At 45.8% G+C, this 27356-nt stretch overlaps 3 protein-coding genes and 1 long non-coding RNA gene across 12 annotated transcripts in view; 2 read left to right on the forward strand and 2 right to left on the reverse strand.

The window, feature by feature from the left end:
* Positions 1 to 7669, forward strand: part of IFT172 (intraflagellar transport 172) — a 33670-nt gene extending 26001 nt beyond the window's left edge. The window contains exons 31-48 of the mRNA XM_006197220.4: positions 215 to 308; positions 467 to 531; positions 717 to 897; positions 1135 to 1244; positions 1362 to 1491; positions 3292 to 3390; positions 3588 to 3697; positions 3801 to 3864; positions 3984 to 4070; positions 4367 to 4483; positions 5063 to 5173; positions 5365 to 5484; positions 6030 to 6125; positions 6332 to 6391; positions 6475 to 6573; positions 6876 to 7029; positions 7232 to 7323; positions 7533 to 7669. Coding sequence (XP_006197282.2) covers positions 215 to 308; positions 467 to 531; positions 717 to 897; positions 1135 to 1244; positions 1362 to 1491; positions 3292 to 3390; positions 3588 to 3697; positions 3801 to 3864; positions 3984 to 4070; positions 4367 to 4483; positions 5063 to 5173; positions 5365 to 5484; positions 6030 to 6125; positions 6332 to 6391; positions 6475 to 6573; positions 6876 to 7029; positions 7232 to 7323; positions 7533 to 7622 — 1879 coding nt within the window. The 3' untranslated portion in view covers positions 7623 to 7669. The remainder of the gene's footprint in view (positions 1 to 214; positions 309 to 466; positions 532 to 716; positions 898 to 1134; positions 1245 to 1361; positions 1492 to 3291; positions 3391 to 3587; positions 3698 to 3800; positions 3865 to 3983; positions 4071 to 4366; positions 4484 to 5062; positions 5174 to 5364; positions 5485 to 6029; positions 6126 to 6331; positions 6392 to 6474; positions 6574 to 6875; positions 7030 to 7231; positions 7324 to 7532) is intronic.
* KRTCAP3 (keratinocyte associated protein 3) lies at positions 5899 to 9448 on the reverse strand. Of its 6 annotated transcripts, XR_012059150.1 has the most exons (8): positions 9287 to 9448; positions 8960 to 9144; positions 8817 to 8876; positions 8440 to 8646; positions 8180 to 8314; positions 7961 to 8074; positions 6838 to 7056; positions 5899 to 6714 (listed from the first exon to the last, which is right to left on the reverse strand). XR_012059150.1 is itself a non-coding variant. In XM_072938007.1 (7 exons), the coding sequence occupies exons 1-6, from the start codon at positions 9312 to 9314 to the stop codon at positions 7967 to 7969; spliced, it is 723 nt and encodes a 240-aa protein (XP_072794108.1). In that variant the 5' UTR covers positions 9315 to 9448; the 3' UTR covers positions 5899 to 7056; positions 7961 to 7966. The 6 variants fall into 6 exon arrangements, 5 of the variants coding, with proteins under 5 accessions (XP_072794108.1, XP_031540758.1, XP_031540759.1 ...); XM_072938007.1 differs by having other exon boundaries at positions 5899 to 7056; XM_031684898.2 differs by lacking the exons at positions 5899 to 6714; positions 6838 to 7056 and adding an exon at positions 7751 to 7838.
* Positions 9449 to 9482: 34 nt separating this feature from the next.
* On the reverse strand, positions 9483 to 19899 carry NRBP1 (nuclear receptor binding protein 1). 3 transcript variants are annotated; one of them, XM_072938004.1, is made up of 18 exons: positions 19498 to 19899; positions 16578 to 16812; positions 16279 to 16401; positions 15993 to 16094; positions 15512 to 15601; positions 15332 to 15372; positions 14867 to 14961; positions 13275 to 13358; positions 13029 to 13087; positions 12781 to 12879; positions 11553 to 11685; positions 11253 to 11358; positions 11065 to 11115; positions 10835 to 10970; positions 10582 to 10635; positions 10431 to 10494; positions 10119 to 10174; positions 9483 to 10039 (listed from the first exon to the last, which is right to left on the reverse strand). In XM_072938004.1, the coding sequence occupies exons 1-18, from the start codon at positions 19668 to 19670 to the stop codon at positions 9935 to 9937; spliced, it is 1806 nt and encodes a 601-aa protein (XP_072794105.1). In that variant the 5' UTR covers positions 19671 to 19899; the 3' UTR covers positions 9483 to 9934. The 3 variants fall into 3 exon arrangements, with proteins under 3 accessions (XP_072794105.1, XP_006197281.1, XP_072794106.1); XM_006197219.3 differs by having other exon boundaries at positions 16578 to 16807; positions 19498 to 19638; XM_072938005.1 differs by lacking the exon at positions 10431 to 10494 and having other exon boundaries at positions 19498 to 19648.
* Positions 19205 to 20101, forward strand: LOC140685756 (uncharacterized). 2 transcript variants are annotated; one of them, XR_012059152.1, is made up of 2 exons: positions 19205 to 19717; positions 19830 to 20101. It is a non-coding gene; the product is annotated as an uncharacterized lncRNA (long non-coding RNA). The 2 variants fall into 2 exon arrangements; XR_012059151.1 differs by having other exon boundaries at positions 19205 to 19681.
* Positions 20102 to 27356: the final 7255 nt, after the last annotated feature.

Consider the following 27356-nt stretch of genomic DNA (forward strand, 5'->3'; position numbering starts at 1 on the left):
TCCCAAGTGTCTCCTGGTCCGCGGTGACAGTGGTGTGACCATCACGGGGCTGCCTCTCTTCTTTACGTCTCTCTTTGCTGCTCTGTCACTTCATGTTGATTGTCTTTCTTAATCTGTCCCTTTCCCTCCCCTCAGTCCTTGCCCTCTGTGTTTCTTTTCCTCTTATGAAAGGAAGTGTAGAGTAGGCAAACCTTATCTGCACCTTCCATTTCAGCTCCTTTGAATTTGCTTTTGAACTCTCCCGGCTGGCCCTCAAGCACAAAACCCCTGAGATTCATCTCAGATACGCTATGTACCTAGAGGATGAGGTATGGATGTGATTCTTCTCCATCGCTTTTGACTCTGACCACGGAGTCCTCCATCCTGCCCCCAGCCCACTGCTGCCAGGCATTCAGACCTCTTGTCTCATGGCTGCCTCTGATGTCAGTCTCCTTCTAGTCATGCATGGCTGCCTCTCTCCCTCTAGGGTAAATTTGAAGAGGCTGAAGCTGAATTCATCAGGGCTGGTAAACCCAAGGAGGCAGTCCTTATGTGAGTTACCCCATAAATTCCTTAATTCTGTCCTCCCAGACTCAGCCCCAGGATCTTTCATCTTCACCTAAATCTAAACCTAGTATAATAAATCTTATACCCCTTCTGTGACATGGCTGTTTGCCTCTCCTTGTTGAGGCCTCAGTCCTGCACTCAGCCTCCTCTGTATCTGCATCTGGGAGCAGGTTTGTCCATAACCAGGATTGGGAAGCAGCTCAGCGCGTGGCTGAGGCCCACGACCCTGATAGTGTTGCCGAAGTGCTTGTGGGGCAGGCCCGGGGTGCCTTGGAGGAGAAGGACTTCCAGAAAGCGGAAGGGCTGCTGCTTCGAGCCCAGAGACCCGGCCTGGCCCTCAATTACTATAAGGTAGGGCACCAGATTCAGGGCTATGAGGAGGGTGAGAGGATGTGAGAACCCTCAGAGCACTACACTGACCCCTGTGCTGAGAAAGATCTGGGAGGTTAACACTGGGGTGCGAGGAGGAGACGAGAGGAAGGAAAAGAGAGGTCCAAGGACCCAGGGATCAGTGGGCCCTAGCACCTGTGTGGCAGTGGGAAGCTGCCACGCCTGCCTCTACCGTCCTGATACCTGGAAATCTGGTAGGAGGCTGGATTATGGAGCGACGCGCTGCGGATCTGCAAGGACTACGTGCCTGGCCAGCTAGAGGCCCTGCAGGAAGAGTATGAGCAGGAAGCTACCAAGAAGGGGGCCAGGTATATGAAGCCAGGGGACCAGGCAATGTTGTCAGGACGGCGGGGGGTCAGATGGTGCACACAGGGTGGACCGTGCTGCCCCTCCCCATCCCTCGGCACGAGCTCTCGGCCCCACAGGGGCATGGAGGGACTGGTGGAACAAGCGCGGCAGTGGGAGCAGGCTGGAGAGTATGGCCGTGCAGTCGACTGTTACCTCAAAGTGCGGGACGCAGGGAGCAGCAGCTTGGTGGAGAAGTGCTGGATGAAGGTGAGGCTGCCACACCCTGCCTGGCCCTACGCTTCCCTGGCCTCCGTTCACACCCAGCCTTCCTTCTCGGATGGCCATCTTGTTCCTCCTCTGTCTTTTTGTTTTCAGTCAGGGAGCAGGTATCTACTGAGTGCTTGCTGGATGCTAGATCCAGAACCTATGAAGGCTCTAAAAGAGGATATAAGACAGAACCCACACAGCCAGAAATTGGGGGAAGGCAGACTAACACATGGCTCCGTTAGTTAATATTGCATCTGAGAGAAGACTAAAGTGTGTGACTCCAGTGGAATTCAGAGAAGAATGGGATCTCTGTGGGCTGGAGGGGTCAGGGAGGTTCTGTGAGGGAGGAGATAGCCCTGGGACCAGAGCTGGAATTGGGCCAGATGGAGGCCGTGAAGAAAGCAGAGGCTCTTCCTCCACCGAGCAGCTCCTGAAAAGAAACCTCTAGCAGATTAAGCCAAACCAGTATGTTTCATCAATTCTAAGACAGAGTCTTTTTGTGTCTTTGAGAAGAAGGCACATGTATGGTTTAAATGATGTGCCTTAATTCAAGGAAATACAGTATTAGTAGTTATGAGAGGGCGAGAGTGATCAGCTCCCTAAATAAAATGTTGGTGTGCTGATGCCCCTGCAAAATTTCCCTTAACTTTCTGAGGCCTTGTAACCAAATAGCCCCGACAAGTTAGAGGGCGAGGAAGTAGAAACTAATGACTGGTTATGAGAGCTGAGCAGATTTTAATCAAGGATTTATTAAGCATCTGCTGTGTCCTACTCTGGGGCATTGTTCACTAGGGTCTGTGCATGACTATACCTTCCTCAGATTGGTCAGAGGGTGGCTTCCTGGATGAGGGCACTTGAAATGTTGAAAGGTTTGGCAGGTATAGAAAGAGAAGCAAGAATAGATGGGGAAAGACCAGGAAGATTAGCACAGAATGTAGCTAAACTGGACCATGTGGAAATTCAAATCTAGTGAGGATGTCAGCATCACAGTGGAAATAGAGTGAGCATATGGAACACGTGGGTTTGTAGAATTACTCAGTTTTAGGGTTGTAGGTGTCTCCAAGATCATCTAGACCAGCAGTGTCCAATAAAATATAATGCATGGCACAAAGGTTGAAGTCACACATGTAATTTAAGATTTTTCTAGTAGCCACATTCAAATAAATATAAAGAAACAAGTGAAAATAATTGTAACATTTTATTTAACCCAATATATCTAAACTATTATTTCAACATGTAATCAATGTAAACATTTATTGAGGTTTTTTACATTCCTTTTTTCATACTAAGTCTTTGAAATATTTAAGTTTACAGCACATCTCAGTGGGACGAGCCACGGTGTGACTAGTGGCTGCTGTTCTGTACAGTACAAATCTAGACTGACAATCACTCTTATGGATGAAGAAACTGAGGCTCAGAAAAGTCCAACACAAATAGTTGCAGAATGCCCTGGACTTCTATTTTTAGGGGTTCTTTCTCTATACCATGCTACCAAGATTCTGTTTGTGACAAAGAACTTAAGAAACCAGTTTGTTAAACATGGCAGGACACTAAAGGCAGTGATCTCTGACAGCAAAGAGAGTGTCTGAAAGGGGATGAGCTGAGAGGAACAGATAGCTACTCTGATGGTCATTTAAAGGCGCTGATGGACCGTGAGGCAGAGTTTGCCCAAGAGGGCGGAAGGTGAGGGAGAGTGCAAGAAAGTTGGCAACTGGGAGGGGAAAAACAGAGCAGGTCGAGGACCTCCCCCAGCAATATTTGTCTCTCCTACCCATTTCTATCTTCTGTTCAACCAATCAGGCAGCCGAACTCTCCATCAAGTTTCTACCTCCCCAACGCAGTCTGGAAGTAGTTCGGACCGTGGGACCCCAACTGATTGGAATCAGAAAGCACAGTGCGGTATGTAGGGTGGTGGGACTGAGAAGAAAGAGACTCCACAGAGGTGGGTGGAAGGGTGACATCTACACTCAGGCAGCTGTGTGAGGTGGGTCTCTTGGAAGGCATGGCATGCACTTCTGTCTCCCCAGAGTTCCCAGAAGGGAGACTGGGGAGGAAGGGGAAAGGTGATCTCCAGTCTCTGATTTCCCACTGCGTAGGCTGCAGAGCTCTATCTGAACCTGGACCTGGTCAAGGAAGCCATCGATGCTTTCATTGAGGGTGAGGAATGGAACAAGGCCAAGCGTGTGGCCAAGGAGTTAGATCCCCGGTAAGCTCATGAACCTTCTCGCTAGAAATTCTCTTTACTTCCTTTTGTAAAGACTGGGAGAAAGTTCTCAGGGGAAGGGTAAGATCTCTGGACATCTTCACAGGTATGAAGACTATGTGGACCAGCATTATAAAGAGGTCCTCAAGAACCAGGGCAAAGTGGACTCGGTGAGACTTGCAGAGTCAGCAGGAGGCAGACACATGGAGACCGGAGAGGTTCTCTCCCTCTTCTCCCCCTCATGTCATCTCCCCCCTTGTGTAACCCTGTCTTTTCAACTGATCCATAGCTGGTGGGTGTGGATGTGGTGGCCGCTTTGGACCTGTATGTGGAGCAGGGCCAGTGGGACAAGTGCATTGAAACAGCTGCCAAGCAGGTACTGCTCTCTTCCCCCACTCCCAGCTCTTTTGTGTATTTTCTCTCGATTCCCCACCTGTCCCAGAGCTGTCTATCTCTCACTTCCTCCAAAGCCCAAACCCAAGGATCCCTAATCAACATCAGACAGCTCAGTCTTCCACACCCTGAAACTGGGGTCAGAAGCCTAGCTGCGCCCGGCTCGCCTGTGCCCTTTGCCTCCTAAACAAATCCACGGCCACAAGTCAGCACCCCACCCTCACTGCCTGGTCTTCCTGACCCCAACCTGCCCCTGCTTTTCCTCCACCCCCGGAACAGAACTACAAGATTCTACACAAGTACGTGGCTTTGTATGCGACTCACCTGCTCCGAGAGGGAGGCTATGCCCAGGCACTGGCCTTGTATGTGCAACACGGAGCCCCTGCTAACCCACAGGTACCAGCCTGCTCCTTGAGGTGAATGTTTCAAGGGAATTCTTACCTTCTCCTCAAGAACCACCCATCCCTTCAGAAACTGTCTTCTGAAAGGATTCTTTCATTAAAACAGCATCATACCCAGAGACCCCACTCAGCCTCTTTGGAAATGTACAGCCTCTCCAGAGGATTTACCCTTTCAAGAAATACCCTGCAACCCCCCTGTTCTTAACACACAGGAAACAGTCTTTCAGAGATGAATCGTGCACACACCTCTAGGGCCTTATTAGCTGCCTCCAGAGAATGAACACCGCTCTTCTATCTGAGCATCACAGCTCTCTGGAATATTATCCCATTAACACTGTGACTGCGCATTCACTGTCACACATTTGCCCACACTCACAGAGCACCAGTTAGGAAGAAACAATTGTTTTCTTACTCTTCTCTCTTCCCTAATAATAACACTTTCTCCAGCATTGTCCCCAAGCTCCTCCACGCACACACATTTACAGCCTGTTTTCCTCTCTTTGGCCCCACTTCCCCGACCTTCTCCTCTAGCTGTCCCCTTATCACTCAGCTCTCCTTCTTCCTCCATCTCCAGAACTTTAACATCTACAAAAGGATCTTCACTGACATGGTGAGCTCACCTGGGACCAACAGCGCTGAGGCCTATTACAGCTGGGCTGACCTCCGGGATGTCCTCTTCAACCTGGTGAGGAAGTGGGCTGGACAAGAGTGGACAGGCGACTCCACCTGTCCCTGTCCTCTTCTCTTCTTTCATGCACACAAACCTTTACCCTCAGAGAGACTGTACCTTCCTCTGTCCAGGTGGCCATCAGTTGACCACTCTGGCCCTGGCACTCCTCTGACCCCTGACTCAGGCTGTGACTCTTCCCACTCTAGTGTGAAAACCTGGTGAAGTCCAGTGAGGCAAACTCTCCAGCCCATGAGGAGTTCGAAACAATGCTGCTGATCGCTCATTACTATGCCACTCGCTCTGCGGCCCAGAGTGTCAAACAGCTGGTGAGATGGAGCAGGGAGGATCACTCAGTCTCACATACACATCTTCAAATTCAAATAAAGCTGAATGAATTTAAGTTCTGGACAGTCTCAAGCTTGGCCCACTTCTCTCTTAGCTTCTTTTCTGTTTAAATAAATCTAACCCTTGCTGAGATGGTTTTCTTTCTATACTCCTATGACCTTCTTAGGGCTCTGTGCCCACACAGCTCCAGCCTCATAATGTTCAGATATTCAAACCCCATTATTTCTACATGGACCTTGTATAACTTATATAGGCCTTCGGCTTATTTATAATAGTATATTGTATATATTTTTTCATGGAGTTGGACAATAGAATTCTAGAGGTGGGAGAAAGTTTAGAAATAATCTAGGCCCAGTTCTCTTGTGCAGATGTGAAAAATTAAGACCCAGAACTGCTTGAGATCCAGAGCAATTTAATATTGATTGTTGGTTTTCTGGCTCTATGGCTGCCTCAGTTATAAGGCCATTGGTCTGGTAGCTCAGTCACTATAGTGCCAGGATGTTAATGCTTTGACTTTAATCCATAGGAAACTATGGCTGCCAGGCTTTCTATTTCACTCTTACGTCACACCCAACTACTACCTGCAGACAAGGCCTTCTATGAAGCAGGCATTGCTGCCAAGGTGAGCAGTGGCCAAGAAGGGTGGGGCCAAGGAGAGAAGAAAATCAAAAGCTGGAGGATAGACTAGCCCAGCTGCGCAAGGAGAGCAAAGCTGAGTGTGGGGCTGGTGATACAGAGGATATCATTTTCCTGCATCCTCCTGGACTGTTCCCCGTGTGTCCTGGAGAAGAGCTGTTCACTCCCACTTACAGATTATCTCTGTTGCAGGCAGTTGGCTGGGAGAACATGGCCTTCATCTTCCTCAACCGCTTTTTGGATCTGACAGATGTGAGTGGGGCAGTTGTGCCCAGAGGTTGGGAGGTTTTGCCTGTCACACCAAGCCTGTCTCATGGCTGCCTATTCTGCCACAGGCAATCGAAGAAGGGACTCTGGATGCCCTTGACCACTCTGACTTTCAGGATACAGACATTCCCTTTGAGGTGCCACTTCCAGCCAAGCAGCACGTCCCGGTAAGGGCACAGGACTGGAGAACAGGAAGCCTCACCAGCACGAGTGCAGAGAAGGGAGGACACTTCAGGGTGATCCTCCCAACCCTCTGTAATGGGCATCGGTCAGCAATATCTTTGGAAGGGCTTCAGGCCTCACTATTCCTACAGTGAAAGTACAAGCATAGGAAAAAGCCAAGGCTAGGATTGTGACTGCCAATCCAAGGAGGATCATTTGTGGGTGAAAGGTGGTACACAGGATGATGGCTTAGCAAACCCCCTACTCACCACCGTCCACTTGCCCTATGCTGCTCTGCCCTTCTCAGGAGGCTCAGAGAGAAGAGGTTCGTAACTGGGTGATCACAGTCTCAGTGGACCAGCGGCTGGAGCAGGTTCTGCCTCAGGATGAGCGTGGTGCCTACGAGGCTTCCCTGGTGGCGGCCAGCACTGGAGTTCAGGCACTGCCCTGCCTCATTACAGGTACAGAATCCTACAGCACCCTGTATTCTTTGGTGGACGGAAAGGTGGGGGGGGGGGAACACCAGCATCAAGAAATAGTTTTACTGTGATTCAGTAAAGGATGCAGAAGACAAGAGCATCCTACTTTCTATCCCTAATTGTTCTTCTTCCCCCTTCTCAAGTCCTCTCAAACTCCAATTCATCTTTTTGTCTTTCCCCACAGGATACCCTATTCTGAGGAACAAAATTGAACTTAAGCGGCCAGGGAAGGCAGCTAACAAGGACAACTGGAATAAGTTCCTTATGGCCATTAAGGTTAGAGAGGGAGGCTTGAGGGATGGGGACAGCGAGAACAGCACTTTAGAGGAACCACCACCAACCACTAGAAGAGTGGGTGGGGCTGTGAAGAAGGCAGGGCAGGCCCTGACCCCTGCTCCCCACGCTGAGATGGAGCTGCTTTTCTTTATATCGGGAATGTTTTTCTCAGCACTGCTGAGTTCCTCTCATGTTCTGTTTGCTCACAGACCTCCCACAGCCCCGTGTGCCAGGACGTGCTGAAGTTCATCAGTCAGTGGTGCGGGGGGCTGCCCAGCACCAGCTTCTCCTTCCAGTAACTGGTAGAGTTAATAGGTTCTGTCCCTCATTAAAGTCTTGTAAGTAACTGAGGCCACTGTTTTTTTCATCAAGTCACCCCCCAACACCAGCCCAGCACCCCTTTCCCCCAAAAGGAATCATTATCAGGTAGAGGAAAAAGTTCTTTTATTACAACTGTTTATATCATCCTAGAAGTGAGTGAAAAACCCTTGTGGACTGAGCCTCCAGGTCAGCACCTGCTTTATAGAAGGGAGAGCCTGCGTCAGAGGGCAAGCAGCACAGCAAAGGACTTCACCCAGTTCTAGGAGTGGTCCCTGCTGCCACCCTTTCTCAGGCCACAGTCCTCCTGGCCTATTACCTGTCCTTAAGCCCAACTTTTCTGTGATGTCTGGATTTCTTCATTTTGATCCAGTAGCTGCTCATTTTCCTGCCTTTTACATTTAGGAAGTTCAAGCTCTGTCAGTTCCTCCAGCTACAGAAGAGGATGTGGAGTTAGTACTCTGGCCCTGAATTATAATTCAGCATCTTTTCAAACACAGTCTGTGTTGAATGAACTCTTCGTATTCATCTTCCTTACCTGCCCCTGTAGCCCTTCCTTCTTGCAGGGCCCAACCCCACGTAGGGTGAGTGCAGCCACACAGCAATAACCAGACAGAGCAGCCTCTGCTGCAGACATGAGCAAAGAAGGGATCCAGAGAGCCAAGGCTGTATCCTAAAAGGCAAAGAGGAAATGTGGGAGACTAGAGGGAGCAGGGTAGGAGTGGCAACCAGGGGCCGTTAAAGAGCAGGACCAGGACCTTGTGGACTGCAGAAAGGCTGGGAATAGACTGGACTCACATAGATTCTTGTGGGATCAAAAGGGCAGTCAGTGTGTCCAGGCCCCTGGTCCAGTGGTAGCAAAGGATTCAGCAGTCCTGGATGGCAGTCAGCAATAAGACGGCGGCCACCATTGGCCACAGTGAGTGACACAGCGAGGAGGAGGCCCAGGGAGCAGGCAGCAGACAAGAGAAGGTTCACCAGAGCTAGTGCCAGCAGGACCCAGTGCTGGTAGGGGCAGAAAATCAGGATGAGTGCCTGGGGTGGCTGATTCTCCGCCTGATGAGACACCTGGGTTTCTCCGTTTGCGGCTCCTCCTCCCACTTAAGAGATGAAGCTGTCAGCCCCCATTTCCCTGACTCTAGGCTTCCTCATTAAAGCTCCAGAAGTCCCCTTACCAGTCGTGGGCGAAGTAGGTTCTTAGATGCCAAGAGGCTCACAAGTCCCACGGAAACACTCTGGAAAACACAAAACCTGAGCCCCCCACAGCTCTCCCGCCCCGCCCGCCCGCCCAGGCCCCGCCCTGGCTCGCGGTGCTCACCAGCAGGCCGGACCCCACGGAGATGACATTGGCGGTGGTGTACTCCGGGGTGACGGCGCCGCGGGGATTGGCCACGTGCCGCAGGACAGTACCGTGCAGCACGGCCCCCAACAGCAAGTTCACGTGGCCCACCAGGATCAGCGCAAGCCCCACGCGCATAAGCCGCCCGGGGCCCCGGGCTGCGTCTGCAAAGCACGGGGGAGGGGCAGGCCTGAGCCGGGACAGAAGCCGGGAGGCCCCTGGCGGCCGTCTCGACTTGGCCAGGGGCCATAGGAAGGGTCGAGGGTGGGCGCGGGGAAGAACGCGACCGAAAGGGCCGGAAATTACCGAAACTGCAGAGGCGGCGGCACTTCATCCGGTCCCTCAGCGCCTCGCCGCGGGGCAGCTCTACCTGGTCCCTGGCCCCGCCCTCGCCCTCGCGGCCAGTTCCGCCCGCCCGAGCGCACCTGCAGGCCCAACCTCCGCGCCCGGGCGTGGCTCCGCGCCCGCGCCCCCTAGCGGGGAAGACAAACACACACGATGCTCGTAGCAAAAAGTAGACTTTTATTACAGCAGCAACTGAGGCGAATCGAATGGCCCCCCCAGGGCCACCACTGCAGCACCACCCTTCTCTCCCGCCCCGTCCGCCCCAGCGGGATTGTAGAATTCAGCTCCCCCGGTGCCCGTGGGCTTCCTTCCCACACAGGCTGGGCGGGAACCAGCAGGTCAGCTACTAGCCCCCAGCTAGAAGGCGGCTGCTGAGAAGGCCCAGGCCCACGTCTGTGCAAAACAAGTAAACAAAGTGCAGAGGGATGAAAGAGAGGGGGAAGGGGTAGAGAGGGTGATGCTCAGAACCAGGGAGCCCCAAAGCCCTCCTGAATAATAAAGGAGAGAGGGGCTTCACAGGGTAATACTGACTGGGGGGAAGGGGCAGGAAGGCTGTAGCACATCTAGTGACAGCCACAGCTCAGATTAGGGGCCTGGCCCGAGTGAGCTCTAAGAGGAGACGGTGACAGCGGCTGAGTTGAGGGTGCTGTTTCTGGCAAAATTGAATTTGTTCAGGGTCTCTTCTAGCAGAGAAGTCAGCCGGCTCTGGTCAGCCTAGAGGAGAAGAGCTCAGTGAGATGGGGGCGGGGAGGAGGGGACAGCCAGCCAGAGCAGCTGAAGGCAGAAACCTCACCTCACTAATGAAGCCCAGCTGCACCAGCTCAGCCGCCAACTCGGGGATGTTCTCATCTGACAGAGAAACAGGAGAGGGTGAGCACAGTGCGGAGCAGAGGGGCACAGAGCACTTCGCATAGCCCCAGTCAGGTGACCCTGGCTGGGAAAGAATGATACAAGCAAAAGAGATTCACCCTCCAATTTTAGGGGCTAAGATATTCATTCTACCAGTCAATGTGTTACTGCACTGTCACCTTCCCCACCCCTGAATATGTCCCTCACACTTAAGGCTCACAGACTCTCCATCCTCCAAGGGAAAGGAGAGACTCACTTGGCATCAGGTCACAGCTCAGGTGCCGGTTCAGTTTGTCCTCCAGCTTCAGCAGAAGCGTCAGCTGGAGAATAGGACAGTCAGAAAGTGAGGCCCCTCTTCCCCACCCTCTGGCCACCCAGCCCTACGCAGCCCTGGCCCTGAGTCTTACGTGGTGTTTGACTCCCTCCTCCACCGACTCAATGTTGCACTGCATCAGCACCACCTAGGTAGAGGGGACCGAGAGGGTCAGTAGAGTAAGGACCAGTGAGTAAAAATCCCACAAGAGCTGGAAGCCTTTTCAGCCCACAGGACCTGGATGCCAAGGAGCAGAAACACATTTTCTCTAAAGAACAAAGCCTTATTTGAAATGCCCTCCCTCCCTTCCACCAGGACCACAGAGACACCTACACCCACAGCCCCACCTTGCGGGTCTCCACCTCAGCGGGTTCAGGTGTTGGCGTCTTGACAGACGGAGGTACCACAGGTGATGTCACCTCCTCCTGCTGCGGCTGCTGGGGCCGCGGCAGCCCAAAGGCTGTCAGGGGGTAGATCCCATTCCTACAGAGAGACAGGTCAGACTGGCTCTGTGAATCCTTTAGGACACCCACCACTGCTTCCTCAAGGAAGCTCTTTTTCCTTATTCTTCTCTCACCTGACATCTTCAAGGAATTTATCCAATTCCAGGGCTGGTGACTGAGAGTACCTGGAGAAGAAAACAAAGAAGATGGAAGGAAGGAAACAAGCAAAAGAGCAGTCTCAACCACTCCCAAAGAATGGACAGTTGACAGAAACCTCAGGGTAGTGGTAACCAATCTCAAAACCTCTCAGTTAGTTACTCACAAAGTCTGAACTGGTTCTCTTCCTGGTCCTCCAGGGATTTCAGCCAGTACGGCACTGGTATCCATGTTTTTGGTGATTTCCTCCAGAGCATTCTCTGGGATCATGTCTGGAGGGTATGATGGAAGGGGAAGTTATAGAAGAACAGCTCAGACTAATCTCACAGAAGGCAGAAGGGTCCTGGGGGGAGTGGGGAGTTAGGTTGGGGCCTATTTGGAAGCAGAAGAGGGAAGAGAACATGCCAGTGATAGTTACAAGGCTCCAGAGTGGAAAAAAATTCCTAGGAGGGTCAAGAGGACTCACGCTGGTGTCCCACAATGCAGTGGGCAGCAAGGAGTTTGAGCGAGGGCACTTCAAACAGTGCTGGGTGGAACAGAAGTTCTCTGGCTGTTGGTCTGCGAGCAGGCTCAGACTGCAGGCACTTTTGAATGAACTCCTAGAAAAAGGAACAAGGAAGTGGAGCAGGCATCTGGAAAGCACCCCACTGTGTTCAACTTTATCTGTCACTGTATCCAGTGGAAGACTATTTGAGAGGGCTTTGAAAACTATAAGGTATTATATGAAAGGTATCATTCACTGTCTTTCTGGTTTTAATTATTTTTCTACTCCTCAACCACAGCTTGCTCTTTTCTTTACCAATCTCTCTCTCTGCTTTATTAGCCCACTCACTGCTTACCTTCTTTTCCAACCCTGACCAAATTCACTTCTCTCTTCCAAAACTCACCCACTGTGGTCAATAATATTCATCATCTTTTTATTTCCCAAGCCCACTACCACAATTTCCTTTGTCTGCTACATCACTTCAGTTCACTGGATTTCCCCATGCTTCTTCTAACCCTCGCTTTTCTACCACCTCCCATAGGTCCTATAACAATTAACCTGTTTCCTCTTTCAATCTGGAAGGCCAACAAGGCCATACACCTAATGTTTCACTTGAACATCCCACCCTGACATTGAACTAGCCACAAGACTTCCTACTAGTCTGCCTTCTTTTCTCTCCTGCTCCCTTTTACAACTAATGAGTTACAAACTATCCTTGTTTGGGTCTTTCTGTCCAGACTCTACTTACTAAAGTCTGTTTCCTGATTCATAACCCTTGTATCTTTTAAATCTTAGCTCATTTATTTCAGGGCACTCTCCCTAACTAACACTATATAAATATAAAACCCTAAATGACTGCTTTGATTAGTTCAAACTGATTGGTTTGTTTAAAACTGTCAACATGGTTGTCTGAGAGTGTATACCTACTACCTGATGTAACCATCAAAGTAGTTTGCATTCATGTAGACACACCTAAATTAACACACAACCTTTAATCCCAATGTTACTCTTCTTAAACCACTAACCTGTGTGTGTATGTGTGTGTGTGTACACACAAAACACCTAGGGAAATGTTCACTGCTTTGCTTGTCCTTTTTGCTTTATATTCTCTTGCTCTTAAAAGACAGCATATTCCCAGTAGGTGGAAGGAAGAAAAACCTGAAGACATTTCAAAGTCTGTTAAGGAGGGAGTTATCCTGAAAATTCTCACCCTCTGTAATGGGTCTTCTAGAAGCTGGATGGCACTGCTGATGGCTTCCTGTGGCACGTATGAGGACTCTCCATTGCCCTGAATCTCTAGCACTGCCATCTGCAATAAGGCAGAATAAAAAGGAAAAATTTAGACCTAAAAACTTCAATCACTCCCTCAAGACCAGTACCCTTCTTGTCAACCCTGCACTTCCCCTTTCATCATCTAATCTGACCCCTTTCCACCACCCACCCTTCTGGTCTCCTCACCTCCAGTGCACACATGCCAAAGGAGTAGATGTCTACTGCCGTTGTCACGTTAGTGACTTCTAGGAAAAACAGAAAAGCTTTGGTGAAATCAGAGAGATTGGGGCAGGGGATGGCAGAAATGTCTTAAAACTTTTTGTATGCCAGTAAAGAAGGACAGAAGTTTCAGTTATGTTACCTCTGTCTCTCAGGTTATAAGGCAGAAAACTTGAGGGATGGGCGCAGGGCAGAGAAACTGGGATGCCTCACCTCCATACTCTGGTGCAAAGAAGTGGAGATTCTTCTGCTCTTCCCGACAAGTCTTCACATGATTGTTGATAGTGTCAGGAGCCACTGGGAGTAGGGGAAATACCCATAATCTGACCACCATCAACAAAGTACAGTCTCACTCCAGAGAGAGGCCCTCAAAAGACCAATTCTCTCCTGAAGTCTCTAACCCTCAACAGGCACAAATCTATCCTTTTCCCATCATGAACTCCAGACTAAACATGAACACCACGTACCTCCCCTTTCTCAGGTCTACCCCATCTCATCTGAGGTCCCTAACTCAGTAGAAGCAAAGGCCCCACATTGAACTAACAGGTACATGGGAGTTTGGGGTAGGCAAGGGACACAGTCTAAGGGAAAACTTTCACTTGTGACCTGCTTACCTTCCCCAAAGCCCAGGTACATCTAATCCCTCATCACATAAAAATGTTTGATCTAGTTCTTTCATCACCCTGCAAACAGCATCAAAACACTGGCATCCCTTCCTAATCTGGAACAATTAAGAGACCTCAGAAACTTGGAAAACAAAGAAGGATTAACATACAACCAAGCCAACAGCCTCCTTCTTACCCACCTTTGCTGACTGAAACTCAAAATAGCTCAAAATTGAACCAATACCCTCAAAGCAGTTTCACTTGTAATGCACCAAAATTTTTAGACACCTGCTCTACCTTCTTATCCCTCAACATTGCCTGTCACAGGACTGAACGAGGAACCAGGGCCAGGCCCAATATGGACTCACTCAGATCATAAACAATGGCTACAAGTCACAGAGAGTCTGGGAGCACAGTATGACTTAGGGAACCAGCCTGATGATGAGTGGGGAATAAGAATTCAGGATGTAAGTAGCCAGCCAGGCAGAATCCACAAGAAACAAGCAAGTTATGGAAGGGCACGCAGGTGGAGGGCTGGTAGGGCAGAAGCCAAGCAGGCACAATTAGACAGGGGAGATAGGGGAACAGGGTTTGCTCCCACGACTGCATGCACTGGGCAGCCGCAAAGAGGAGCAGGGGGAGCACAAACACAGCCCCAAATGGGGCAGAGGGAGCTCTCACCATTAGCAAAAATCCTATGAAAGACTGTTGGGAACAGAGCAGCCCGTAAGCGGGAGGGAGGAAAACAGAGAAAAGTTGTGAGCGATGGAGCAGCCAAGCCCCAGACAAATGGACACACAAACTACATACAGACACAGCACACAGAAATGTTAAACACTGCACACATATACACAGCAAATGAAAGCACTCACAGCAGGCACAGCCTGGAACCTCCTTTGGCAGGGTCTGGCCCCAGGGGCTCAGGTCAGACCTTACACCCATCTCTTGCCCTTTTCCAACCTCCTATCAAGATCTCTGTATTAACCCAAGTTTCCCTCCAAAAAGATACAAGATTAGACCCTACCCATTCTCCACTAATTGATGGGCCTCTCCCTATGAACTACTCCTAACAAGGTCCTTTCTCTTATCACCAGCCCACACCTCAGAATTTTGCTCTGTTCTCCCCCATTCCTTTCATCTTACCCCCATGGTTCCCAAATTCCCGAGGCTCCCCTGCCCAGAACCTCTCCCTCCCCTCACCAGAGCCAATCTTGATGAGTCCGTTGTGCTGGATGAAGATGGTGTCACAGGTCAGGTTCCCATGGATGATGGGGGGGTCACAGGAGTGCAGGTAGCTGTGGGGGCACTGGGCTGTTAGAGGGGCCACTGGGAAATTAAGGGCAGGGGGAACCCAAGGGTTAAGAGGAGCAAGGGCCTGGTCTCCTGCTGGTACCACAAAAATTATACCCACACTCTGAATCTCCATTATGCCTGAGGAGTTAAATAGCTGGATAAGCACTAGGAGAAAGAGGTGGGAGATAGTATCGTGGTCAAGGCATTAGGATGAACCCTTTAAAAGACCCATAGGGGCCTAATCTTGACAGTATATGACTCAAAGAGAGTAGGGAGAGGCAGAAAAGAACAGCAGAGTAGTGCCCTGAAATCTGTTTGGAGGAACTAAATCAGGAATAAATATGGGAAAGACACTAACCAGATCCTACTTACCTTAGGGCAGAGAGGATTTGTGTGCACCAACGCTTCCAGGCCTGGAACAGAGTTTGATCCAAGGGTCAGCAGTAATCCCCTTGTTTGACCCTCCACCCCTTCCTGATCAGCTTCATAATTAACATAATCTTTTTTAAACCCCCAAACCAGTCTAAAGTTTTGTCTACTCTCCCTCTATACCTTTTCATTCATAGTCTTGTGGTTCTTTTTGGTCTTCTTCAGAAATTGCTTAAGACTCCCAGATGACATGTATTCTGTGATAAAAATGACCTGGAGAGGCAAAACATACAAATAAGGCCTTACAGTAGAAACAATCCTTTATCTGGTAGCATATACACTATATATATGTAAAATTTGGAAGCTTAGGTATTTTTTAAATAAAGATTCTCTCCCTCTGTTCTTAGCATCACTTCCTTAGATTTAATAGATCAATGAAAGCTACTGAGCAATATGGGCTATGGGAAGGAGGAAACAAATATGTACTCATTTGTGCCCCAGTTATAACGGGACAAAAGGCATAGGTGGCAGTCATAGCCCTACTCTCATTTCCACAGCAGCTGATTTCAGCTGTTTCAAAACTACCTTATTTTATTCTCTGAATGTAAAAAGAACAATAAATACAGCTAGTCTCTTTGCAATAAGCTCAGGAGAAAGTTCTTACCCTGGCCTTGTTTTCTTTAATGTCAGCCCAATACTTGTGAAACTTGACAATGTTGAGATGTTCCAACTGAATCAGATTATCAAACACAGCACGGACCTTTTCCTGAGAGCAGAGGAGACACTTGGTTAACAGGGTTGAGAAAGCATTATAATCCTAAAAAGCCATTCTCTATTCCTCTCGAGGAAAGATCTAACCCCAACATACTTTTCTCATGGTAGCTTCCCCAAACCAATTTAATACCAGTGTACTAACATCCCTCAGGCTGCATCCTTTCACCATTACTTACTTCCTGCAGTTTGTAGTTCTTGCGCTCAGAGAACTGTACTTCATTCCACACAACCTCTACACCCTCCTCTGTATCCATGGCCAGGTATGCACTGTCAATACCTGGTACATTCCGCTGATTCACCTGAGAAAAAATTCAAATGAAAGAGAATTAAAGTTATCACATGAACTCTCCATTTTAATACTCTATATGACCATCTTCTCCCAGGCTCTGACCTGTTAATTTAGTCTGCTCCTTTGAAACTCACTTCTTACCTCTTAGAATTCATTCTCTCAAGAGTAACACTACCACTATCTTACCTCTTCTCTCCTCTTCTGCCAGCGCCCACAGGGTGACTCTTCCAAGATCTCAGATTCATCTTCACTTTCTTCTTCTTCCTCTGGGGAAGCAGCTGAGGTCGTGGAAGTCACAGGAGGTGACACTGACGTCAGGCCAGGTGCTGAGGACGAGGATTCTACCTTTGGGTCTGAGCCACTGCTGAGTACTGTCTGGGACTCCCCCTCCGACATGCTGGAACAAACACTCAGGCCTGCACTGGTTGGAGAAAGGGTGGAGGGAGAAGGCAGAAAGGGTTAGGATAGATTCCATAAAGATTCCATCCTAATAACCTTAGCTGGGGTTAAAAATAAAACATACATCTCCCTTGTTTCCTTTAAATCCAAAATCAGAATTAGTCCTGAATGAACACTGAAATATTCCTAGTCTACAGAAGGGGAGTTACCTTGGTTGAAGATGACTCACCCAGGAGTGGCAAACATAAGATTTATCGTAGTATAACCCTGTGTTTAGTAAGGTCCAGATGAACAGCAAAATCAGGGGTCCCATCCCTTCTCAGCAAATACTCAATAGCCTTCCATGTGAATCCTCACCTACCTCTCGTTATGTATTCAAGAACCAAGGTCTACGTGGGCACTATTCAGAATAGATGACTCCAGACCCCTAAGACTGGACTTGTAGAACTCTCAGCCAATTTACCAGCTGAAATCCTCAGCTGACTTATTCCACTTGAACTAATTCTGGCATTCACTATCTATCCCTCCTATGCACAGAATGAGCCTGCTAGTCCATGATGAGGCTACCCTTGGGCCAGGTGACTGGCAGTGGTTAGTGACTTCATCCTTGATGATCTCACCTTCCCTGTGATGTGAGTGTGGCAAATGGGTGGGTATTGTTTAGCAACATTTTTTTTCATTCACTCATCCAACAAATGTTTATTAAGCACTTATTGTGGGCCAAGCACCAAGTCAGGAGCTTGAAATACAATAGTGAACAAAATAAGTAAGGTGCCTACACTCACAAAGCCACAAATTTAAGGCAGATCTAAGACTTTAAGTTTCCAGTTTTCATTTCATTCACATGGCTCAAAGGCTCCATTCTCTGAGGCGCTGGATCTGACACAGGTATTTCTTTCAAGCACAAATAACTCGAGATACGGCTCTTATAGGAAAGAGTACTATAAAGTATAATTTACCCTATAATGTGTATTATTACACACGGACATGAGTACTTGAAGAAAAAATTCTCAAAAGCTAAATGTCACTAACTTGTCCAGACAGTCACAGGACAACCACTTCCATATCTCTAAGAACGAAGGCTGTGAAGGTTTTGGAATCTGTGTGTGTTGGGCTTAAGGAAGCACTCTCCAGAATGGAAATGATACTGTAAAGTAGATTTGCTCCTTTAAGTCAGTTCAATATACAGAAGCTTCTGATCAACGCTAATCTTTTGAAAAGCTCTTCTTTCTTTTTAGAACTCTTGGATGCCCCCTTCTGCCCATCTGTGTCTCCAACCAACACTATGCTTAACCCAAGTCAGGAGATTTTTATTAGGTGACATTCCAGTAAATATCAGAGGACAACAAAGCACTTCAGAGAAAGTCTGGCAAGATATTATTTCACCTGTTTTTTTTTCTAGGTCCTTGCCTACCACAGATTTCATTCAATCAGCCAGGAAAGTTATTATCTACCTGTATATCATAAAACTTCAGTTACAGATAATTTTCCCCTGAAATGTAACTAACAAGATGGTAAGAAAGTTCATATGGTTACTTTCTAAAGCAACTTTATTTATAGAATGTTATCCTGAATTTGAACAGCCAAATAAAATTCCCAGTTAGATTATATGAAGAAATGCCAGTGGAATTCTAATACGGGAAGCCTGTAGCCAATGGGCCCTAAAAAAAGTTCTGGACCCAGGGTAGAGACAATCCACAGTAGGGCAAAAGAGACACCAAACCTTCATCAGTCAGAAAGATGCCCTTTGAATATGCTTGTCCTCTCCCTCTCCAAGCTCTCCCCAGTAGGCAAAGTGAAGGCTACCGAAGAGGAAACCTTTGCAACTCTGGGAGTTTTTCTCTCGGGGTCCTTCATAGGTTTAAATGAGATCACACATGAAAAAGGCCATTTATGCTCCAAAAGGGAATCTTCTCGACGCCTCCAGCCACTCTAAGATGCATAATGTTCACTTCCGAGCAATATAGGTGGACCGCTGCAAAGTTTTTTCCTGTGAAGTTTTTCATTTGTTGGACTGCAGCCTCTCGGCATTTCAACTCCTCAGCAACAGCTCGCAGGCCACAGGCCTCTCAGCTGCCCTCACCTTGAGCGGACCAAAGAGGGCCTGAGACCTGCAGGTCTGTCCAGTCAGACATAAAGCAAGCTCGGGGAGGAATTTCACTCCAACAGGTCGCCCTGCCGGCTGTCTGTGAGCGGACGCCGGCCTGTGGGGCCAGCCCGGGAGCGCGCAGCAGCCACCTCATCAAAGGCCAGCCCGGCGGCGCCGTCAGGGGCGCAGGCCACGCCCCCGCGCAGTCTGCGCGCCGGCCCAGCGAGCAGGCGCGGCCCCGACGCTGCGCTTCCGCAGGCCGCCGGGCCCGCGACCGCCGCCCCCGCCCCTGCGACCGCCGCCCCCGCCCCCGCCGCCGGCCCCGCCTCTCAACAGCCTGAGTTCGACACGAACGCCGGGCCTCGCGCCCAGCGCCGGCAGAATTCAGGGAGCGGGCGCCACCGCCGCTGCCGCCGCTCTGGGGCGGTCAGGGAGGGCCGGGCAGGGACTGTGGGGCCGAGGCGGCCCCTCGGCTCCGGCGGGCCAGGCCTTGGCCCCTCAGTGAGCAGAGCGGCCTCCAGACACCCGCCTGTCGGGATCCCACTGTCCGGGCCGCGGAGGCTGATACTCCGTCCTCTCGCCGAAACCCTCCCTCCCCTTCGTCCCCTCGGCGCTCACCTCCCGACTCCGCTCCCCGCAGCCTGCCCTTCAGCTTCAGCTCGGGTTCCGGGGCCCCGGATCAGAAAGACTCCCTCACAGCTGCGCTCCGCGGCGCAACCGAACTGCGGGCCCCGCCCTCGCGGCGTCCGGACCAACAGATGGGCGGTGCCGCACTGCCGTTGGGCTTCCATTGGACAAGGCGGTCAGCGTGGGCGGTGCCCCAGCTAGACGGTCGCTTGTAGGGACGGTTTTCAACCCCATCTCCTCCCCTAGAGCCTGTCCGGCTGAGACCTCTTGGAGGATTCGGTATTTTCCGTCTCAACTGGGTCTTGTCCCTCTGTCCACTCCAGGTGCCCACGATAGTTCTGGGCGAAAGAAGGCCTTCCTCCTCCTCTTGAAGGCGCCATGACAGTTCTAGTCTGACTGAAAGACAAAAGGAGCGAAAGACGTAACCTCAATCCGAGAGGAGTGCCCACCCACTTTCATTATTTGGGGGTGAGACTGCGCAGGACACCAGTTCTTCAGGAAACTTTTAAAAAATTACTGAACACATTAATGCTGAAATTTTTGATGGTTTTCATAGTTGAAGTAGTTGAAAATAAAAACAGCATTTAATAGTTAATGCTTCGTAATTGAATAGTACTGATATTTGCCAAAATTTTGCGAGGTATTCACAGATGTTCTCTCATTTGATCCTCATGAAAAATTGAAATGACCATTCAAAATAGTTGACAAATGCAAAAATACTGAGTTAGAGGCATTAAGCTATTAACCGAAAATTGCTGAGAACCAAATCTAGAATCCGAAATAGTAAGATTCATTGAAGACTTCCTTGAAGATACTTGGAAAGAATTTGAATTAGTGACCGCGAGGAGGTGCAAAGATTCTAGGTGAGCCCATTGATCTTAGAAAATTAAACCCGGAGCGCAAAGAAAAGACAGTAACCTTGACCCTAGACTCGAATTATGGAGAGAGGAGGATGAATCAGTCATTAGAACTTGTAAATGTCGTAATCATCAAATTTCACTGTCCTTACGGGGAATCTCTAATCCTATTTAACTGAAAGAATAATATCTGGCAGAAGCCCTCTCACTTTTTGGCTCTTCTCAAAATATTTTTTAAAATCAAACTTGCATCCTTCCCTGATTGTTTTCACCTTTGAAAGAGAGGGCTCAAACACTTCTAGAAACCTGATGAAAGCTATGGACCTTGTTTTGGATATTTTAAAAAGACATCTGCCAACCAACTGTAGCATATCATTTCAGAGAGTGAAGGTTAAGAATCTTTGTTCTAATCTCAAAGACTGTTCCTCCTCTCCAGATTAACTTTTTCACTCTGTAGCCTCCAAAGCAATTGGAACACCTGGCCCCTGGTAAACATTCATCAAATATCAGTTGATATTATTATTATAGTTTGCCATTTTCTTCTGTCTGAGCCTTACTCTCATCAACCATTCCCTTTCAACTCACTCCTTTCAACTTGTTCTTCCTTTCAAATCTGCAGAGAGGACCCACTGGCATCCTCAAGCTCCCATTTTATTTTCATTCGTGTTTAAAATGTTCAAATACTGCCTGCATTTTCACCATATCATTTTTTTACTATCTTTTTTCCTGCTTTAAAAAATATATGCCAAATATATAGATAGATATGCTTACTGTAAAAAATCAAAATTTCAAAAATATTTAACATAGTGTAACAATTTTGTACAGTAGCTTCTATGTGCTATATGCCACTGTTTTAATTGCCTTATGACATATTAACTCATTTAATCCTCACCACAATCCTATGAATATTGTGGATTAACAATTGCTGTAGAAAGTGAAAATCTCTTGTAATATTACTTCACAAAATAATTGAGACTTTGATGTATATTTCTCCATAGTTCTTTTTCTATCTGTATAATACATGTGTATATAATTTAAAATAACAGCAAGCTTATGCCACATAATCTTCAATTTACTCTTTTCACTTTTTTCCAGGGTAGCACATATAGCATTACTTTAATTTTTTAACCACTGTAGAGTATTCCATTACCCAAATGTGCCAATGTTTAATTAATAACTACCAGGGGACATTGAAATTATTTCCAATATTTATTAATATAAATAAAGCTGTAATGAACATCCTGCTAGATACATCTTTGCCTACTCTTGAAAATGATTTTCATACATTCTTAAAAGTGGAATTGCTAAGTCAAAGACTAAAAATGTTTCGAGTAGATATTGCCAAGTTGCTCTTCAAAAAGTTATCAAATAACTACCACAAAGAGTATGTTAGTGTTCCCACTTCTCAACATTCTTATCTACTTTGGATATTACCAATCTTTTCAACTTTGGTGCTATATCAAGAAAAAAAGATATCCAGATGTTTTAATTCACATATATTTAATTAGTAGTGAAGTTACACATCCTTTTTTTTAGGAACAGTTATGCATTTACAACAAAACTAAGAGGAAGGTACAGAGGTTTCCCATATATCCCTCTTCCTCCCATTTTGCACAGCCTCCTCCATCATCAACATCACCAGAATGGTATATGTTTTACTAAGGATAAATCTACATTGACCCATCATAATCACCCAAAGCCCATAGTTTACCTTAAGGTTCATTCTTGGTGTTGTACATTCTGTGCATCTGGACAAACATATAATGGCATATATCCATCATGATAATATCATACAGAGTGTTTTTACTACCCTAAAAATCCTCTGTGCTCTGCATACCCATCCCTGGCAACCACTAATCTTGTTACTGTCTCCATAGTTTTGCCTTTTTCAGAATGGCATATAGTTGGGATCAAAGAGTATGTAGCTTTCTCACATTGGCTTCTTATACTTAGTAGTATACCTTTAAATTTCCTCCATATCTTTTTAAGTCTTGATAGATTATTTCCTTTTAGTGCTAAATAATATTCAATTGTCTGGATATACCACAGTTTATCCATTTACCTGTTGAAGAACATCTAGGTTGCTTCCAGATTTTGGCAATTGTGAATAAAGTTCCTATAAACATCTGTGTGCGGGTTTTTGTGTGGACACAGGTTTTCAGCTCCCTTGAGGAAATACCAAGGAGTGCAATTTCTAGATCGTACATTAAGAGTATGTTTAGTTTTATAAGAAACCACCAAACAGCCATCCAAAGTGTTTATACTATTTTTCACTCCCACTAGCAATATATGAGAGTTCCTGTTGCTCCACACTCTTCACCAGCATTTGTGTTGTGTTCTGTTTTAGGCTATTCTAATAGGTGTGTAATGGTATCTTATTGTTTTGTCATTTCCCTGATGACTCATGATGTGGAGCATCTTTTTATATGCTTATTTGCCATCTGTATATCTTCTCTGGCAAGGTGTCTGTTAAAGTCTTTGGCCCATTTTTTGCTTGGGTTTTCTTATTGTTGAGTTTCAAGGGTTCTTTATGTATTTTGGATAACAGTCCTTTATCATATGTCTATTTTGCAAGTATTTTCTCCCAGTTTGTGGCTTGTCTTCTAATTTTCTTGACATTGTCTTTCACAGAACAGAAATTTTAAATTTTACTGAAGTCCAGCTTATTAATCATTTCTTTTATGGATCATGTCTTTGGTGTATCTAAAAAGGCAACACCTTACCCAAGGTCATCTAGGTTTTCTCCTATATTATCTTCTAGGAGTTTTGTAGTTTTGCATTTCACATTTAGGTCTATGATCCATTATGAATTAATTTTCATGAAGTGTGTAAGGTTCTTGTTGAGATTTTTTTTTTTATATGTGGATGCCCAGTTGTTCCAGCACCAGTTTTCGTATGTTTATTACCCAATTGCATTTCCTTTTCAGTTTCTTGCCTGTACATGTTCTTTACTTATGTTATTTACTGGAATAATCATTTTTTTCTTATTGGCTTGTAAGAGCTATTTGTATATTAGGAAAATCCTATTGTCTTCCCAATATCCTACAATGTGAATCCAATCTTTTCTCTATCTCTACCAAAACTTCACTCTCAGTTTATTGTAATCCTCTATTCTGCAAGCCTTTTCTTATTCCCTATTCTGCATGACCTCTTTAAAATTTGGAACCACTGAACAGCATGTTATTTAAACTCCTCTCTTAACTTTTTTTAAAACTTTTATTTATTTTTTTAAATCAGTCTTTTTGGGGGGAGAGGATAAGCAGGTTTGTGTGTGTGTGTGTGTGTATTTCTTTATTTAATGGAGATACTGGGGATTGAACCCAGGACCTTGTGCATGCTAAGCATGTGCTCTACCATTGAGCTATATCCTCCCTCACTCTTACTTTTCATAATACAAGTTTATTTCCTTTTTCTCTCAACTTCTTACCCTATTTTTTCTCCTTTATCTTTACTTTTTGTTCTTCCCTCCTATTAATGTGCCTGTCAATATGCCCAAAATTATAGTCTTTGTTCTCTCTACACCATCCTTTAGAAAATACGTCCATTGATGAGCTTCCAGTATATCACCAGAATGATAGTTATATTATCTCTAGCACTTCTTACCCAAGCTCCAAGATAATATTGGATGCTCTGCTGTCATTTCAAACTTAATTTGCCTAAAGATTTCCATTTCAGATTAGTAATCTACCTTAAGAACTAATTTATTGGAAATAGAAGCCAGATGTCTGGGTGACAGGGTGGAAGGGAGAATTATTTTATACACATTTATGCCTTTGAACTTGGTGCCACGTGTACATGTTTTTTATTCAAAAAAGAAACAACATTTAACAAAGAAACAGTTTATTAAATAATACAGAATAAAGAAAGGCAATGACAACATAATGCCATTTGCAGCAACATGGATGCTCCTAGAGAAAGTCATTCTAAGTGAAGTAAGCCAGAAAGAGAAAGAAAAATACCATATGAGATCGCTCATATGTGGAATCTAAAAAACAAAAACAAAAACAAACAAACAAAAACAAAGCATAAATACAGGACAGGAATAGACTCATGGACAGAGAATACAGACTTGTGGTTACCAGGGGGGTAGAGGGTGGGAAGGGATAGACTGGGATTTCAAAATTGTAGAATAGATAAACAAGATTACACTGTATAGCACAGGGAAATATACACAAAATGTTATGATAAATCACAGAGAAAAAAATGTGACAATGAGTGTGTGTATGTCCATGAATGACTGAAAAATTGTGCTGAACACTGGAACTTGACACAACATTGTAAAATGATTATAAATCAATACAAATGTTAAAAAAAAAAAAGAAAGGCAATGCCTTGAGACACCCCAAACCTATATGGCTAATTCTTAGTTTCCCAAGTGACCGGCTGACCTCATCTCCCAAGTGGACTATAGCTTGGATTGTGACATGCTGGTTGCATAACTCTATAAATTTACTAAAAATCATTGAATTAACAGTGAGTGAGTCTTATGATGTGAAAATCATACCTCAGTAAAGCTGTCCAGAATCTTTTCAGATCTTGGTTTCCATAGACTAGGGCAATTAGAAACTCTATTGGATTTCTGCTCAAAGCTTTTCTTCCTCAAAAAGAAAAAGACAAGACAAAACACTTTTCTTCCTCAGTGTGAGACTCACTAGTCACGCCTCCAATCTGATCATTCTTCTAGGAATGTGATGTGGATTCTTCAAAAAGAATCTCTTTCAGAATGAATACATAATCAAAGGAACAAAAATGTTTCTTTGCTTCAAGCTTGGCATTTACCTTTCTGTAGGACCTCTAACTAACAGAACTCTAGATTTCTTGATAATTGTAAATTGTCTGAAGTGCTTTAAAACAGACACATTCCCAGGACTCTACCTGATTAATGGAACATGAACCTTAGAGACCAGGAGGACTTAAGTATCTGTACACTTAGAATCTTCCCAGGTGATTCTGATGCAGGTAGCCTGGCCTGTCATTAGGCTGAAAGGTGGTAACCATCATCCTAGCTCATACTTATCCCTGTCTCTGGGCATTGCCTCATAACTTATACCTCTGAGCTTCATTATTTAAGTTATGAAATGGGAACATGATTTAGCTCTATACCTCTATGTCATAAGACATTGAGTCAACTTCTAAGATAAACATAATAGATAAATAGGGGCATTGGGGAATAAAAATATAGCTCATCTAAATTAAGACTTCATCTGAGGGGGAGGGTATAGCTCAGTGGTAGAGTGGATGCCTAGCATGCATAAGGTCCTGGGTTCAATCCCTAGTCCCTCCATTAAATAAGTAAATAAATAAACCTAATTACCTGCCCCACCCAAACCACAAACAAACAAAAGAATTCATCTGAAATTACTTGATTTCCACAATTGTATTCACTACGTTCAAATCAAATTCATTTGATATTTACTTTGCTCTGTGGTTTTTTTTTTGGCATAAAGGTAATACTGTTTTATCTCATAGGGATGTTGTGAGTTTAAAATAACTATCAGGTCATTCCACAGCTTTTTCTGGGTTGAAACCCCTAATGTAAACCTTTTGCTTGTTTTCATATACTTAATTTATTTCTGTTGTGGCAACTTTCCTAAATCTAAAATTATTTCCTAAAAAAACAGATTCTGAATTTGAGGAAAAGCCTTTGAATATTCCTTTTAGGACTAGTAGTCTAACACTTCATTATTTCATAGCTCACAGCCAGGCTGGAATCAAAGAGTAAAATTAATTAAACAAATATTTATTGGCTTGTAAGAGCACGTCCTGGGTGCCATGCTGGTAGACAAATATATAAGATAAAGTTCCTGTCCTTAAAGAACTCTTACTTGAGAAGATATCTGTGTAAATAAAAAAGTGAAAATATCTAACAAATACAACAGAAGTATGTATAAAGTTCCATAGGCTGAATAGAGAAGGACCTGACTGACTTCATAAAGGAAAAATACAGGGGAAGCTGTGGTACGCTGAAAAACAGCCTCCAAAGATACCCACATCCAGATCCCTGGAATCTGTGAATGTTATCTCATATGGCAAAAGAGATTTTACAGATGTGATTAAACATTTTGAGATGGAGAGATTATCCTGGATTATCAGGACAGGCCCTAAGTGTAATCACAAGTGCCCATAAAAGAGTGAGGCAGAGGGAAATTTGACTACAGAAGAGAAAGAAATGTAACCATAGAAGCAAGAGGTTGTAGTTATGCCAAGGAATGCAGGCAGCCTCTAGAAGCTAGAAAAGGCAAGGAAATGGATTCTTCCCTAGAGCCCCTAGAAGGAACCTGGACTGCTGATACCTTAACTTTAAACCAGTGAAACCAATTTCAGACATGTGGCCTCCAGAACTGTAAGAGAATAAATCTGTGTGGTTTTAAGCCACAAAGTTTGTGGTAATTTGTTTTAGCAGTGATAGGAAATTAATACATAAAGTATTAAAACAAGATTGATGTCTGCCCCATCTGGGTTTTAAAGGATGAATAGAAATGTTAAGGCATGGAAGAACAGTCCAGAGAAGACTGAACTGTCCATTTTTACTGACTTCCCAGTCTCAGAAGATAGGGAATTGGACCATAAAATTTATGATTTTCCACTCCAACTTTTGTGACTTACACCTCAGTTTTTAAGCAATAAGAGTTGAAGATTTCCAACATTTCCACCTCACCTCTGGCTTTTCATTTTCAAATTTAATCTTTGTTTTCACAAAGTTTCCTACATCAAGAGAGAAGAGACTCCCTAGGAAAAATATTCTTTTTTTTAATTCTTATTTTTTATTGATGTGTAGTTGATTTACAATGTTAGTTTCAGGTGTACAGCAAAGTGATTCAATATATATATATTCTTTTCCATTACAGCTCACAACAAGAAATTGAATATAGTTCCCTGTGTTATACAGTAGGTCTTGTTTGTTTACTAATTTTATATAGAGTCATGTGTATGTAATAACTCCAAACTCCTAATCTATCCCTCCTCCCACTCTTCCCCCCTCCCCTCGGTAAC

Source organism: Vicugna pacos, chromosome 15, assembly GCF_048564905.1.
Source record: "Vicugna pacos chromosome 15, VicPac4, whole genome shotgun sequence".
Taxonomy (NCBI): Eukaryota; Metazoa; Chordata; class Mammalia; order Artiodactyla; family Camelidae; genus Vicugna; species Vicugna pacos.